The sequence below is a fragment of the Sinocyclocheilus grahami genome, unplaced genomic scaffold (genome assembly GCF_001515645.1).
Source record: "Sinocyclocheilus grahami isolate Dianchi unplaced genomic scaffold, SAMN03320097.WGS_v1.1 scaffold1369.1, whole genome shotgun sequence".
Lineage (NCBI taxonomy): Eukaryota > Metazoa > Chordata > Actinopteri > Cypriniformes > Cyprinidae > Sinocyclocheilus > Sinocyclocheilus grahami.
In genome coordinates this window covers 31,345-47,056 of record NW_015506548.1, presented here as the reverse complement: position 1 = coordinate 47,056, position 15,712 = coordinate 31,345, and the positions used below count along the sequence as shown (strand labels likewise).

Here is a 15,712-nt window from a genome sequence, read left to right as displayed (position 1 = left end):
ATATTATAAAAGTGAATCAGTTGTGGAAAGGATTGCATGTTACTGTAAGGATGGAAGGCAGGACGGTGCGTTCTGTCTCACTCGGTGCTGTCGTAGTGGTTCGGTGGATCTGACGTCTCCTGAAGACTCGCGTGCGAGATCTCATCTTTATCTGACGTGCGTTTGGCATTGAACATATCCGATACAAAGAACACCTGCGTTGAGAGAGAGAAGTGTGTTGGTTACAGCATGGCATTGTACGAGTCCAGTGAGAACGTCACTCCAGTGGTGTTTATAATCAGAGACGCGCGACAGACCCACGTAAAGAGACGCCGCGATGAAAGAGAACTGCAGAGTCGGCCGAAGCAGTCGAGCCCAACTTGCTCTCAGTCTAGACTGGACATACAGCTGTAAAGAGAAATATATATGTATATGATAAACATCACTTAAGGTGAATAGGGTAAAAATCTAAACAAGTAGATATCACTATACTGCTCTAGTTGATTAATATTCAAATGAGGCATTATCTAATTAAATATGCATCAATTTTGAAAACATTTCCAGCACATAAATCTAAAGACTGGATAATGTCAGACTTGACTTGGTTTAAGTTCATTGCCGCACAGCTTCAAAGATTATACATTAGAAAAACAGTACAGTAGTGCACAATACACAAATAATACAATTCTATAAAAGATTCTTTAAATATGTACTTTTGAAAGAAATGGTAAAAGTTTTTCTGGGTCCATCTTGTAAAACAAGTCTTTAAGAGTTTGTCCTGATTGGATAATTGGGTTGATTTTGTCGTCACGTTAGAGTTAAAGGATGGATTTCTCTTTTTATCACTCGATAAATCAGAAAATACTGCCAACAGACTGAAATCAAACGTGTTTTTAGGAGTGAAATGTTGTATAAATCAGTGTGAACAAACCTTCATCTGTTTTGTGCGTGTAAGCGACTTCGGAGATTTGAAATCTACAGACGCAAATAGATGAAGTGCAATGAAAGAAACACTTAAACTTGTGTTTTGGATATGTGCTTTCCACCAGAGTGAAAGAGGACTGCGGTCACGCTTCCGTTTAGTTAGCTTCATTAACTAACATTCCCAGTATCTATGTTACTCTGTTTCCAGCCTATACATTGTTTGTGTATAGCATGCGGTCTCGCATATTGAGTTATTTAATAAACCTAGTTTTATTTTTATCAACATCATCGTCTTCCCTGGAGTTTGTGACGTTAGTGCATTAAAAAAAACAGTGGTTTTGCCTGTAGCATCTTGCTTTAAATTTAATGAAACCGATGCGGTCATAAAAACACACTTACAGCAAGAAACAGCATACAGTACATGGAGAATGATGAGTGGCCAGAATAAAAGGAAAGCCTGTCGGTAGAAGATTGTACGTCATCATTAGCAAACCAGAACAATGTGTTGTTTTCTAAATCAAACAATGCACTCACAGATTCAATGCAAAAGCGTAAAAATTAATTTTACTTTCTGAATGCGAGTGTTAGTTGCACTGTTTTGCGCTCACCGGCCTTCATTGATGATGACTGGATCTCCTGTGCATGTGAAGTTCTCAATATAACCGGATTTACAGTCAATGAGGCTCCAGTGAGGTTTACACACCGTCAGAAAGTGCGGCCGCAGTCGGCCGATGGTGTATTTGGCGATGTCGGTCAGAGACTGACTCAACGCCGCTCCAAACACGAATGATCCCACGGCCTTGTACACACACACTATATACTCATAACTGAAAGAAGCTCTGGACCGCACATACAAGGAGATACACTCACTGAAGATTATCTGTGGTGAAGAGAAAACAAAATGCATGATGTTTTCATCTGAGATCAGAGCCGTATTCACAAAACATTCTGAGAAATTGATCAAAATGAGTCGAGTTTGATTAAAACAAGAACACATATCTGCCAGTGGGCTCAGAAAAATCTACTTAATTCAACATTCATTTTTTGCATTTAATTCCTCGACTTTCTGAATTCAAGACGTTTCAAGGCCTCGATTAGGCGAATTTTAAGACCTTTTTGATACCTGCAGAAAATGTTAGCTCTTACATCATTCATGGAACGTTTTTTTTCCTTCTTAAATGTTGTACTTTTTAAAGTTTTGTTTTTTTAACGTTATTACTTACCTGTAAAATGATAACACAAAATATTCCCTTAATGTTTTCTCTAACGTTTGCATAACCAAGAAATTTTTTTTATTTTTTATTTTTTTTTTTAAAACGACATTCAGAGAGCATTCCCTTAAGAAAAATAACCATGGTTTTATTGTAGTATAAGTGTAGTAACCATGGTTTTTTGGCATATTGATAACCATTTGCACGAATTAAATTTATTTAATGTCAGTTGATTTTGTTCAATTAAAAGATTTAAATATCGGTCAATTTTTTTCGATTAACAGATTTAAATATCGGTCAATTTTGTTCGATTAAAATATTTAAATGTTGGTTGATTTTGTTCAATTAAATTTATTTAAATGTCAGTTGATTTTGTTCGATTAACAGATTTAAATATCGTTCAATTTTGTTCGATTAACAGATTTAAATATCGGTCAATTTTGTTCGATTAAAATATTTAAATGTTGGTTGATTTTGTTCAATTAAATTTATTTAAATGTCAGTTGATTTTGTTTGATTAACAAATTTAAATGCTGGTCCATTTTGTTCGATTAACAGATTTAAATATCAGTGGATTCTGTTCAAGTAGCATTTAAATGTCGGTCAGTTCTGTTCAATTAACAGAGTTAAATATCGGTCAATTTCGCTCGATTAACAGATTTAAATGTTGGTTAATTTTGTTCAATAAAATGATTTAAATATCAGTCGATTTTGTTCATTAAAATTATTTAAATGTCAGTTGATTTTGTTCAATTAACAAATTTAAATATCGGTCGATTTTGTTCAATTAACAGATTTAAATGTTGGTTGATTTTGTTCAATTAAATTTATTTAATGTCAGTTGATTTTGTTCAATTAAAAGATTTAAATATCGGTCAATTTTTTTCGATTAACAGATTTAAATGTTGGTTGATTTTGTTCAATGAAATTATTTAAATATCAGTCGATTTTGTTCATTAAAATTATTTAAATGTCAGTTGATTTTGTTCAATTAACAAATTTAAATAACGGTCGATTTTGTTCAATTAACAGATTTAAATGTTGGTTGATTTTGTTCAATTAAATTTATTTAAATGTCAGTTGATTTTGTTCAATTAAAAGATTTAAATATCGGTCAATTTTTTTCGATTAACAGATTTAAATGTTGGTTGATTTTGTTCAATGAAATTATTTAAATGTCAGTAAATTTTGTTCGATTAACAGATTTAAATATCGGTCAATTTCGTTCGATTAACAGATTTAAATGCTGGTCGATTTTGTTCAATTAACAGATTTAAATGTCGGTCTGTTTTGTTCAATTAACAGATTTAAATGTCGGTCTGTTTTGTTCAATTAACAGATTTAAATGTCGGTCTGTTTTGTTCAATTAACAGATTTAAATGCTATTCGGTTTCATTCTAGTGAGAGATTAATTTTGAAATAAATTGAATTTCTGCTGTAAAGCAGCTCTACAGAACTTATTATTGTCCTTCAGCTCAAACATAATAAGTGATTTATATCTCAATATAAGTTCATATTTCATCATTGTCTTTGAATAATTGTCAGATCTGTTCCTCATGACTTGATATTGTGTTTGTATTTGTGCAGATGATTGTTGATCTGCTGGTGGAAGATGATTTGTCCCAGCTGACTGTGAGACGCCTGGTTCAGCGCTTTATCCTGCAAGCACAGTTTAAATGTCTCGCTGGATAAATGCGCGTGACAGACGGTCGGATGCCACACGTGAAACAGGCCGCGTGACGGAGCGCGAACCACCATCAGACTGCTGTGGAGGAACTTCCTGTAGAGATGAACATCTTCTGTAGCTCCGCCTTTCACAGACACATCAAATCCACCTTAGAGGAAACAGAAGATCAAACATGGAAAACTCAACCACACGGCAGAATCTCACTGCATTACCTGTGTTGATGAAGTCTGATCGGTACTGGCACGTCGTCCCAAAGTCAAAATCCTTCCAGAAGCCAAAATCTTTCCTGATCACCTGCCAAAGAAATCACATTTTCCCAAGACTTAAAGCTGCAGTCCGTACCTTTTTTGGTTAAAAATGATCCGAAATCAATATTTTAGCAAGTACATAACCATAACATAATTTTGATGGCGGATTGTAATCCAGAAGGGATTATGTGTTTATGAAATACATAAACACATAAAGACTGTACAGAAATTGAAATCTACTCGCTGATACACACTATATACACATAGTCACGCAATGCTGATGTTGTTAACATTAACAATTTGAGAACAAAGTATAAAAATAATAATAATTTGCACAGTTTGATGTGATGTGAGCTAATTAACAGATTGTTCGATTTAATCACCATTGGTAGCACAATCAAATCCACCTTAGAGGAAACAGAAGATCAAACATGGAAAACTCAACCACACGGCAGAATCTCACTGCATTACCTGTGTTGATGAAGTCTGATCGGTACTGGCACGTCGTCCCAAAGTCAAAATCCTTCCAGAAGCCAAAATCTTTCCTGATCACCTGCCAAAGAAATCACATTTTCCCAAGACTTAAAGCTGCAGTCCGTACCTTTTTTGGTTAAAAATGATCCGAAATCAATATTTTAGCAAGTACATAACCATAACATAATTTTGATGGCGGATTGTAATCCAGAAGGGATTATGTGTTTATGAAATACATAAACACATAAAGACTGTACAGAAATTGAAATCTACTCGCTGATACACACTATATACACATAGTCACGCAATGCTGATGTTGTTAACATTAACAATTTGAGAACAAAGTATAACAATAATAATAATTTGCACAGTTTGATGTGATGTGAGCTAATTAACAGATTGTTCGATTTAATCACCATTGGTAGCACGGTTTATTATAATGCGTTTTTCCTCAGTTGGTCAGAACAAAAGAGGCAGACCTGTTACTTACTCGTTCAGATGACAATATCTAGTAAAAATTCTTATTTGGGTTATATATTCCAAGACGTAGGCTAGAATCTGTGATTCCTAAATACAGTATCCACACATTCACCTCAAAACATTAGATTAATCCGCGCTGGAGCCACGCCGGTGCACAACCCACATAATGAAGATAATTTCGCAAATAACTGCAATTGCAGGTTTCAAACAGAGGTGGCGACAAAGAGGCAAAACTTACGGACTGCAGCTTTAAGTAAAGATGTACTTCATACAGTTTTCAGAATTATATATTTGGTAAGTTACATAGCAACTAACACTGAATAAAGGAGATCTTACCAGCTGATCTTCAGCAGAAGGAATATGCTGACCATAGATGACCTCAGGATTATACAGGCTGAACATCACTGGATAAAACACCTTTTGACCTGTGAGAGCACATGAGGAGTTCAATAGCTCCCTCTTGTGTTAGCCTGCAACTAACACTGTTTCTGACTCGAATCGTGCTGCATAATGAATTTGTACTTCTATCATCTAATCAGTGATGATACAAGGTCCCAAGATTTAATGGAGGGAGACTAAAACACTCTTTTGTGCATTTGTTATATAAGATTGTAAAGTCTGGTGATCCATGTGGTAATAACTGCTAACGATCATGCTGTCACACAAGAATATATATCATATAGCTTGTCTGTCGAGGGTCCAACAATCTAAAACCAAATTAAATATATTTGCTTTATACACTGGGAAAAAATGGTGTAGAAACAATTTTCACTCAGAACGGCTGAAATAGTATTTTCTTGTAAAACATTCCTTAAAAACACATTTTTTTATAGTCTACTTAACCCTAATTTCAAAAGAACAAAGTTCTAATATTCATTTTTTTCACAAACTTAAAAGACTTTAAAACGTTGGCATAATGATGTAAAATAAAGAAGACAATTCATATTATTGAACACGTCTTCATTGTTTACTCTCATTTAGAACAAAACTGGCCATTATGTAAATCCCTTAATTACTTAAGAACAATCAGGCATGTTTTTCAGACTTATCAGCTATGATGATAACTGATCATATTTTCATTAATACTTTTTGAGAATCCCTTACTCTCATTTAGGATAAAATCAAACAATATTTAAATCTCTCAAATTTTGGTTGCATCGTGTCGGGGTCAGATTGATTTCCATGATTCCTCCTGCAATTAACAAAAATCAACAAAGAAAATCTTTATTGGAGCCTGTCAAAGACTAAACTATGAAATACACGAGATCTTATGATATTTAAGAATCAAAGTTTACTTGAAATTGAAGACTCGTCTTCTGATTCATCCAGGCAGAATTCGCTGTTTTTTATCTAGTTGAGTTTCACAGTCAAAAAGTCTGCGAAAGGATGTTTTTGGTTGTTAGTTTTTTTTGGGATCTCAGTCTTTTACAGCACAAAAAAAAGAAGTATGAGAAACCCATTTTAACCTGTCTGTGCAGCTCATTTTTGAACATATAAATAGCAGAAATGTGTTAAATTGAACAAGGGAAGAACCATTTTTAAACAGAATAAGAGTTATTGATTTCTCATATTTTATATTTGTTTAGTCTCTGACAAGCTATAGATGTTTTGTGTTTTTGCTAGAATGTTTTTTTTTTCATTGTGTTGATTTTCGGTGAATTGCATGTTTTTCAACACAACAGGAATGCTTTAAAATGCTCAGATGTGTGTTTGAGTCACTGCCGCACTGATATTTGAGCTAGACAACGCTATAAATGCCAAAAGATCACTAATATCATTGTTATATCATCATATCGCATTTTTATAAACCAGAAAAATGCTAAATAAATGAACAAAACATTTTTTTAAGTTTGGGCTCCTACACATTAGATCACTCGCACCCAAAGCAGTTATTGTAAATGAAATGATCACAGATAATAGTTTTGATGTACTCTGCTTGACTGAAACCTGGCTCAAACCAAACAATTATATTGGTCTAAATGAGTCTACTCCACCAAGCTACTGTTATAAGCATGAGTGAACATCAGAAATACAATAACAAATGTAGATTCTACAGCGTATAATACTTTAGCTTCATTCATCGCACCAAAAGATAAACTGCAGTGCTTTACAGCTATAGGACAGGAAGAGCTAAATAAACTTATTACTGCATCTAAACCAACAACATGCCTGTTAGATCCTGTACCCACTAAATTACTGAAAGAGTTGTTACTTGTAGCAGAAGAACCGCTTCTTAATATTATTAGCTCGTCGTTGTCTTTAGGTCACGTCCCAAAAACATTCAAGCTGGCGGTCATTAAGCCTCTTATTAAGAAACCACAACTAGATCCTAGTGAACTGGCTAATTACAGACCCATCTCAAATCTTCCTTTTATGTCTAAAATTTTAGAAAAAGTTGTGTCTGCTCAATTGTGCTCCTTCCTGCAAAAAAATGATCTCTATGAAGAATTTCAGTCAGGTTTCAGGCCCCACCAGAGCACAGAAACTGCACTTGTTAAAATTACAAATGACATACTTCTTGCGTCAGACCAAGGCTGTGCCACATTGCTAGTTTTACCTGATCTTAGTGCTGCATTCGATACTATAGATCATGACATACTCATAGATCGATTACAAAACTATACAGGTATCCAAGGGCAGGCTTTAAGATGGTTTAGATCCTACCTGTCCGATCGCTACCACATTGTTCATTTAAATGGGGAGTCATCTCAATTATCACCAGTAAAACATGGAGTGCCACAAGGATCTGTCCTAGGTCCTCTGCTATTTTCGATATACATGTTGCCACTTGGTAATATTATTAGGAAATACGGGATTAGTTTCCACTGTTATGCCGATGATACTCAACTATATATCTCAACAAGACCAGATGAAACTTCTAAATTATCTAAGCTAACGGAGTGTGTTAAAAATGTAAAAGAATGGATGACCAATAATTTTCTCCTATTAAATTCGGATAAGACAGAGATATTACTTATTGGACCAAAAGACAGTACGCCGAATCTCGTGGATTACAATTTACAACTAGACGGATGCACGGTTACTTCCTCTACAGTCAAAAATCTGGGTGTTATATTAGATAGCAACTTGTCTTTTGAAAATCATATTTCCCATGTTACAAAAACGGCATTCTTCCATCTTAGAAACATTGCCAAGTTACGAAACATGATACCTGTTTCTGATGCAGAAAAGCTAGTTCATGCATTTATGACCTCTAGACTGGACTATTGTAATGCCCTGCTAGGTGGTTGTCCTGCATCTTCAATAAACAAGCTACAGGTAGTCCAAAATGCAGCGGCTAGAGTCCTTACCAGGTCAAGAAAATATGATCATATTACCCCAATTTTGCAGTCTCTGCACTGGCTACCTGTTAAGTTCCGTATCAGTTACAAAATATTATTACTTGCCTATAAGGCCCTTAATGGTTTAGCTCCTGCGTACCTAACTAGTCTTCTACCACGCTACAATCCATTACGCTCCCTAAGGTTGCAAAACTCTGGACTTTTGGTAGTACCTAGGATATCAAAGTCCACTAAAGGAGGTAGAGCTTTTTCGCATTTGGCTCCCAAACTCTGGAATAGCCTTCCTGATACCGTTCGGGGTTCAGACACACTCTCTCTGTTTAAATCTAGATTAAAGACACATCTCTTTGGCCAAGCATTCAAATAATGCATCTCATAATCTTGTACTGCAGTTATACTACTAAGCTACTACTAAATATATTGTAGAAACTTAATTTTCTGTAAAGCTGCTTTGCAATGATTTGTATCGTGAAAAGCGCTGTACAAATAAACTTGAATTGAATTGAATATTATTCGTTTTGAAAGAGTTGTTGACAGGCGTTTGGGTATTCTCAGTGCTGTACCTGGTTCTGTGTTCATACGGCAGGAGTTCAGGAACTCTGCACTAAACCGAATGTTCACATCACAGAGAAACAGGAGGACGTTGCTTCGCTTCCAGGCTCGAGCGCCGAGATCCAGGCCTCGTCGTCTGGAGAAGGCTTCGTTCAGACGGATCAGAGTCACGTTCCTGTATTTCATTCTCCTGCGGGACAGAGACTCGTCTAGAGTTTCATCATAACAAATCACTGTGCTGTGAAACATTCTGGCCAAAATACAGTTTTAAAATATGTTGTTAACAATGAAACTCAATGAAATATTTTTTTTTTAAATTGAAAATATATTTAGTTTCAACTTTAATATTCAGAAATACATTTCCAATTTTACAGTAGCCTACATTTAGGATTAATTCATTATGTTCAAATGTTCATGTTCACATGTGTTGCAGACAACAAATAACATTTTTCTTCAAATATATAAATGTATTTTCTTGGATTGAAATATATGGAGGGCAAAATTTTCAAACATTTTTAAATTATTATTTTAAAAAATATATATTTTCAATATATACAAAAACAAAAATGGCCAAAAAATATATTTATAGAAAATAATTTTCGTAAATATATTTTGAAACACATTTTAGCTTAAATATATTCTGCCCATTTATTTGCTATATGGACTAACATACAGTATATGTATATATATAATGTATTATTTTTTTTTATTTTTAAATTTTTTCAGAAAACAATCTGACTAGTATCTTTAGTCATTTTGCTTCTCAAGTAAATATATATTTGTACTGAAAACAAGATACATGAATGTATTTCCATGGATTAAAATATATGCATATATTTATATTTTCATATTTATATATTTTAAATATATCTTCAATGACCAAAAAACATATCGGTAGAAAATATATTTACGTAAATATATTTTAAAACACATTTTAGATTTTTTTTTTTCCTTTCTGTAGATTTTTAAATACATTTTTGCTGTATATATGGAAGTGAGTTTATTTGTTTTGTTTTATTTTCTTTTATTTTCTCTACCTTGACATTCCATCCAGAATTCCTTTCACTTCATGCATCTTTTCTGACCCAAAAAGCACCACGGTGAGATGCGTCCGTCCATCCTGACGAATGCAAGCATCACTGAGACACAAGGAGAAGAAATGAAGCATCACATGACGTGCAAACTCACCGACGGGTCAAAAGAGGTTCGGTTTTACCTGAAATGTTGCATGAATTGTCTGAATGCATCCACTGTGTCGGCCAGAGGTACGATTATATTGATGAGGATCTGAGATGCATCCATCAGTTCCTCCTTCACCTTCATCAGCGGTGCGAAAGGACGGAAGAACACCAGCCTCCTGAAGTCTGGAACGCTGTTTTCTCTGAACGTGAGATCGTATAATGTTCCTTTGTCCCTCTCTGTGCGAAAGATTCCTGCCATTAAAGAGAAATTACATTTGAAGCAGCCTCTACTGTAAAAAAAAAAATCATCATAATTTTAACAACAAAAGACTGTATAAATGTAACCTGTTCATTTTTAAATAATAGATCTAGATCTAAAATACGTATATCTAAATATTCTTAAATCGAGATACCTTTACTTGAGAAGCAACATGATTTCAGATATTAAGATAAAAACATAATCAAAATAAAGTGAGTTTTTGCTTAAAACAAGATCAAATATCTGTCATTCCATATATATACTGTATATACTGCAAAAAAAAACATTTGTGTCTTGTGTTCTAGTATAAATATCTAAACATTCTTGAATCAAGATGCATTTACGGTACAAGATTTAAGATATTAAGATTTAAAAAAAAAAAAAAAAAAAAAAAAAAAAAAAAAAAAGTGTTAGTTTTTGCTTAAAACAAGCAAAAGCCAATGCGGTAAGAAAAATAATCTTAATTCAAAGGCTAAAAAATAGTATTTTTCTTGCCCCACTGGTAGATATTTTTGCTTGTTTTAAGCAAAAACGAATAAAATTTTTATTTTTTATTTTTTTACAGAAAACAAGACTTAATATCTTAAGTCATTTCACTCGTACTGTAAATGCATCTTGATTCAAGAATGTTTAGATAGGCCTATTTATACTAGAAAACAAGACAAAAACACTGAGTAAGAATCATTTTTTGCAGTGTTTTTTAGGGTAATGCATTGTGACGAAGCCTTGTAGTAATCAGATTGACCTTCATAGAAATGTTGAGGAGAGTAAACCCTGCGCTGCTGTGAGTCTCTGAGCTGAGGTTCGTTCAGCAGATGCAGCGCTGCTTCTAGCGCTCCGTTCAGCTCGTTCCTGCGGTCCTGACCCATCAGACTTTCCACCGGGAGTCTCGCCAGTCCGCTTTCCAGCTGATAGACCTGGCGGAGGGTGAAGGTCTCAAACGGCAGCACCGCAAACTCATCGGGCAGCCGTTCTCCGGTGAAGATCTCGGCCCGTCGGAGCTGCTTCCGCAGGAACTCCTCCAGCTCTGACTGGTTCTGTTCCTCGAGCTCCACAGCGGATCTCTGCAGCTCTGCTTTCAGCTGTGAGATCAGTCTGGTGAGGTTCCTGCTGTGCTGGAGATAGCGCCGCTCATGCTGCTGCAGTAAAGCCTCGAATGCATCTTCCCCTGCTGGACGTCTGGTTTGGCTTTGAGACCTGCAGGCCTGACGATACAGGAGCAGAACGAAGCAGAAGAGCAGCGCAGCAATCGCACGCTTCCCCAGAAACCATCGCCTCTGCATGACTGACTGTAAAGACACACAGGTCTGGTCGAACAATGCAGATTTGTGCAACTAAAGACACCGTTTTAGTAAAAACATGATGTGATCTGATCCATTGCTTCGGTTCAGAATTCAAGTTTTTTCGTTTTTTTGATGTTTCAGCAAGAGTGCATCTGAAACCACAAAAACAAACAGGCGTCGATACACTGCAGAAAAAGATTCTCTTACTTAGTGTTTTTGTCTTGTCTAAACATTCTTGAATCGAGATGCATTTACTTGACAAGCGAAATGATTTGATATTAAGTCGTTTTCTAAAAAAAAAAAAAAAAAGCATTTTGCTTTGCTTAAAACAAGCAAAAATATATACTAATGCGGTAAGAAAAATAATCTTAATTCAAAGGCTAAACAAGATTATTTTTCTTGCAGCATTGGCAGATATTTTTTCTTGTTTTAAGCAAAAACTAAACATTTTCATATATTTGTTTTTACAGAAAATAAGATATAATATCTTAACTCATTTCACTCGTACAGTAAATGCATCTTGATTCAAGAATGTTTAGATATTTATACTAGAACACAAGACACAAATACTAAGTAAGAAAATCATTTTTTGCACATGGTTGTGTACGTTCAATGCACTAATAAACAAAAAAACACTGAAAAATATAAAAGTCAACATAAATACAATCGGCAGCAGAGTTATTGTCATTAACTAAAACTAAAAAGCATTTTTTATTTGTTACCCGAAGCTAAGTAAATGTTAACTGAAATAAAATATTTAAAAATTCAACTAATTTCAGCTCGTTGCCAAGGCAACACTTACTTTAAGCTAAGTAATAAATAACTAAACCTAAATTTAATGAATCATTAATGAAAATGAATAATAAAAATAACGACGAAAACAACACATTTGTTAATTTATTAAAATGACTCAAATTAAAGTTCAAACAAAATATGAATTAAAAAATGGTATGTCTCTTAAATAACACTGATCTGTAACAATAACCATTTACTGAAATTAATGTTGTGTTAAAACAGACACATATGAGCCTTTGCACTATTCACTGTTGCCCTGTTTAATACTGTAAAGCTGCTTTGACACAATCTGCACTGTAAACAAATCTATATAAGTAATGGTGAAGATGTGCAGGTTACACGAGTTATTTTCAGCAATTACACCATATTTGCTAAACTAAATCCAATACTTCTTACAAATGTTTGCTGCTGATTTCAAAAATAGTGTCTATATATGCTTTGCTGGAGAGAGTCGCCATTTCTGACTAAATATATGATGCATTTTGTAGCATCTTTCGGCAAGCGTTTAAAGGTGAATTAGTCCTGTATTCTCTCTTGAACTCTCTTGATCTGATTCTCAGCCCTTTTTCACATGCATTACATTATCTGATGACAATCAGCTTATTTTTCTCCCTTCTTCTCCTTTGCAGATTTTAAGTTCTTGATACATTTTTAATGCTTTTTGTCATTTGACTGCTTTCATTATTTTGATATTACAGCTAATACAATCTGAAAAATCTTATTTTGTGAAAAACTGTACAGGTAAAGTTTTCATTCATATTTTTGAACTCAGCATCAACAAATAAGGTAATATTAGGCCTTTTTTTTTATTTAATTTTTTTTTTACAAATAAGCAGAATATTTTCCCAAGACGTAGGGCTGTAATGTTTGTCATATTATTTTGCACATTTTTCACGTATCCAATAAACATTTCAGATCATTATTTCCTGGTTTCACTTTTTTTTTTTTCACCTCCAGTTGGACAAAAAAACTCTTATTTGAGATCAAATTGCTGTAAAAACGTCTTGAAATATGATTCTAAAAACACTATTTTATGATGTTATATTCAATAATGAGCTACATCCTGTTTGAAATTATTTGAACAGCATTTATTAAATCAAGCACATGTCTACTTACTGTTGTTGATCAGTCACGCAGGTAATGTTCAGATGCAAGCTGCATTGAAATGTTTACCCTGTCCAGCATGTTTGCATATTACCGGCAGGATCCTGAAGGGGCCCTCTGTGTGCAGCGGCTCCGTCATGAGGCATCATGGGTAATGCAGAGAGCCGCTCAGTGAGCGCTCTGTTAGGCTCCATGCAACTCCTCCCATCAAAACTATGAAAGACAGGCTGTTCTACAGGTGCTAGAGTTCAGGGCCCGTATTCACAAAACACTAAAAACCAATGATAACCAACTGCATAACCATTATAACCAATGAAGCCAACTGCACAATGAATCAATTTAATGTCTACACTTCATTAATAAGAGGAGAAAGCACACAGAACTCACTGAACAACACTGAACTCCGGTGTTTTGAGCAGTGAGTGGATTATCACTTGAACGCCTCTGATTGGCTGCTGCATTCCAGAAATCAACAGGTATGTCTGTGATTGGCTACATTGCTCAACGCTTCATTGTAATTATGCTCTCCAGAATGCAAACACACATGCACACATGTTTTTTTTTTATCGTTCTTGTTGCTTTTGTGTAACAGATGGTCTGAATCAAAAGATTCGCGAACTTGCTCCAAAGTCCTGATTTGAATCAAATGATTTGCAATACGTTCTCAGAAGTCCCGCTCTGAAGCAAAGGATTGGCGATTCACACTCCAAAAATTCAGAATTGAATAAAATTATTAGCAATATGCTCTTCGAAGTCCCGATCTGAATCATTCATGATACGGGCTCCGGAGTCCCGATCAGAATCAAACTATTTGCGATTCAGAGTTGAATAAAAAGATTTGCGAGATGCACTCTAGAGTCCCGATCCGAATCAAACTATTTGCGATTCAGAGTTGAATAAAAAGATTTGCGAGATGCACTCTAGAGTCCCGATCCGAATCAAACTATTTGCGATTCAGAGTTGAATAAAAAGATTTGCGAGATGCACTCTAGAGTCCCGATCCGAATCAAACTATTTGCGATTCAGAGTTGAATAAAAAGATTTGCGAGATGCACTCTAGAGTCCCGATCAGAATCAAACTATTTGCGATTCAGAGTTGAATAAAAAGATTTGCGAGATGCACTCTAGAGTCCCGATCTGAATCAAATGATTTGTGATACGCGATCCGAATTCCAGATTTGAATCAAAAGATTCACAAAGCTGCTCTGAAGTCCCGATCTGAATCGAAATCTGAATCGATACATGATCCAAAGTCCCGTTTTGAATGAAAAGATTCGAAAAAGGTGTCGACAGTTCATGAAGCAGTGTTTAGTAATGTATTCAAAGTAATAATAGTAATATGCATTGCTAAGAACTTCATTTCTTATATTCACTTCAATATTTCGATTTTTTTGCACCCTCAGATTCCAGATTTTCAAATAGTTGTATCTCAGCCAAATATTGTGCTATCCTAACAAACCATACATCAATGGAAAGATTATTTATTCAGCTTTCAGATGATGTATAAATCTCAATTTCACAAAACTGACCCTTATGACTGGTTTTGTGCTCCAGGGGAATTAATGAATTTGTGTTTCTAAAAAAATTTAAATAAATAAATAATTTTGTGTTTTTGAATCAGGATTATCGCTGCTATCGAGAATCAAATTATTCAAGATTCGTTCTCATAAATGATCAGATGCATTCAGAGAATCTGACACCAGTGTTGTGGGTAACGCATTACAAGTAGCGCGAGTTACGTAATCAGATTACTTTTTTCAAGTAACTAGTAAAGTAACGCATTACTTTTTAATTTACAAGAGAATATCTGAGTTACTTTTTCAAATAAGTAACGCACGTTACTTTTCCCCCCCCCCAATGTATTGATTGACAGCTCTGGTGTCGCCATGGTGACAGAAATCAGAAGATGTTACTGTAGTTCTAAAATAAATATGAATATGCATTAATTCATCTCACTCACACAACACAGATTCAGTATTCCTCAAAATGAATAAAAATAATGCAACTCAGAATATGACGCAAACCTGCAATAATTAAATGTTAAACAACACAAATATGCTTTATGTATTTAATCCCATTCTATTAACCAATGTCTTTGCTTCTGACCTTCGATGATCCAGTTCAACCATAATTATAAGCAAACATTACTCTAGAGTCTAGACAAACATTTGTGTCTTTTTTATTGCTGAAGTGTGTTGAAATGGCTTCTTCTGCATTCTACTGTACGGATGTA

At 34.7% G+C, this 15,712-nt stretch overlaps 2 protein-coding genes across 2 annotated transcripts; both read right to left on the bottom strand.

Annotated features, from left to right (window-relative positions):
• Positions 1-240: 240 nt before the first annotated feature.
• Positions 241-2,302, bottom strand: LOC107569666 (phospholipid phosphatase 1-like; the record flags this gene model as incomplete). The annotated part of the gene is made up of 4 exons (XM_016255795.1): positions 2,287-2,302; positions 1,512-1,851; positions 1,303-1,360; positions 241-387 (listed from the first exon to the last, which is right to left on the bottom strand). Coding segments are annotated over exons 1-4 (561 nt in total), but the record flags the coding sequence as incomplete, so codon positions are not given.
• A 1,366-nt stretch (positions 2,303-3,668) lies between these two features.
• On the bottom strand, positions 3,669-11,580 carry csgalnact1b (chondroitin sulfate N-acetylgalactosaminyltransferase 1b). Its single transcript, XM_016255794.1, has 7 exons — positions 11,043-11,580; positions 10,074-10,290; positions 9,895-9,996; positions 8,869-9,047; positions 5,340-5,428; positions 4,521-4,602; positions 3,669-3,949 (listed from the first exon to the last, which is right to left on the bottom strand). Exons 1-7 carry the CDS (start codon positions 11,578-11,580, stop codon positions 3,669-3,671), a joined length of 1,488 nt encoding a protein of 495 aa, XP_016111280.1.
• Positions 11,581-15,712: the final 4,132 nt, after the last annotated feature.

Excerpts from the sequence above, each read along its gene's own strand:
- csgalnact1b (XM_016255794.1), bottom strand. The coding sequence starts at position 11,580 with ATGCAGAGGCGATGGTTTCTGGGGAAGCGTGCGATTGCTGCGCTGCTC. Across the intron at positions 9,997-10,073 it reads CAATTCATGCAACATTTCAG|TGATGCTTGCATTCGTCAGG; the intron begins GTAAAACCGAAC and ends CTTGTGTCTCAG. Across the intron at positions 4,603-5,339 it reads CTTCTGCTGAAGATCAGCTG|GTGATCAGGAAAGATTTTGG; the intron begins GTAAGATCTCCT and ends TTTCTTTGGCAG.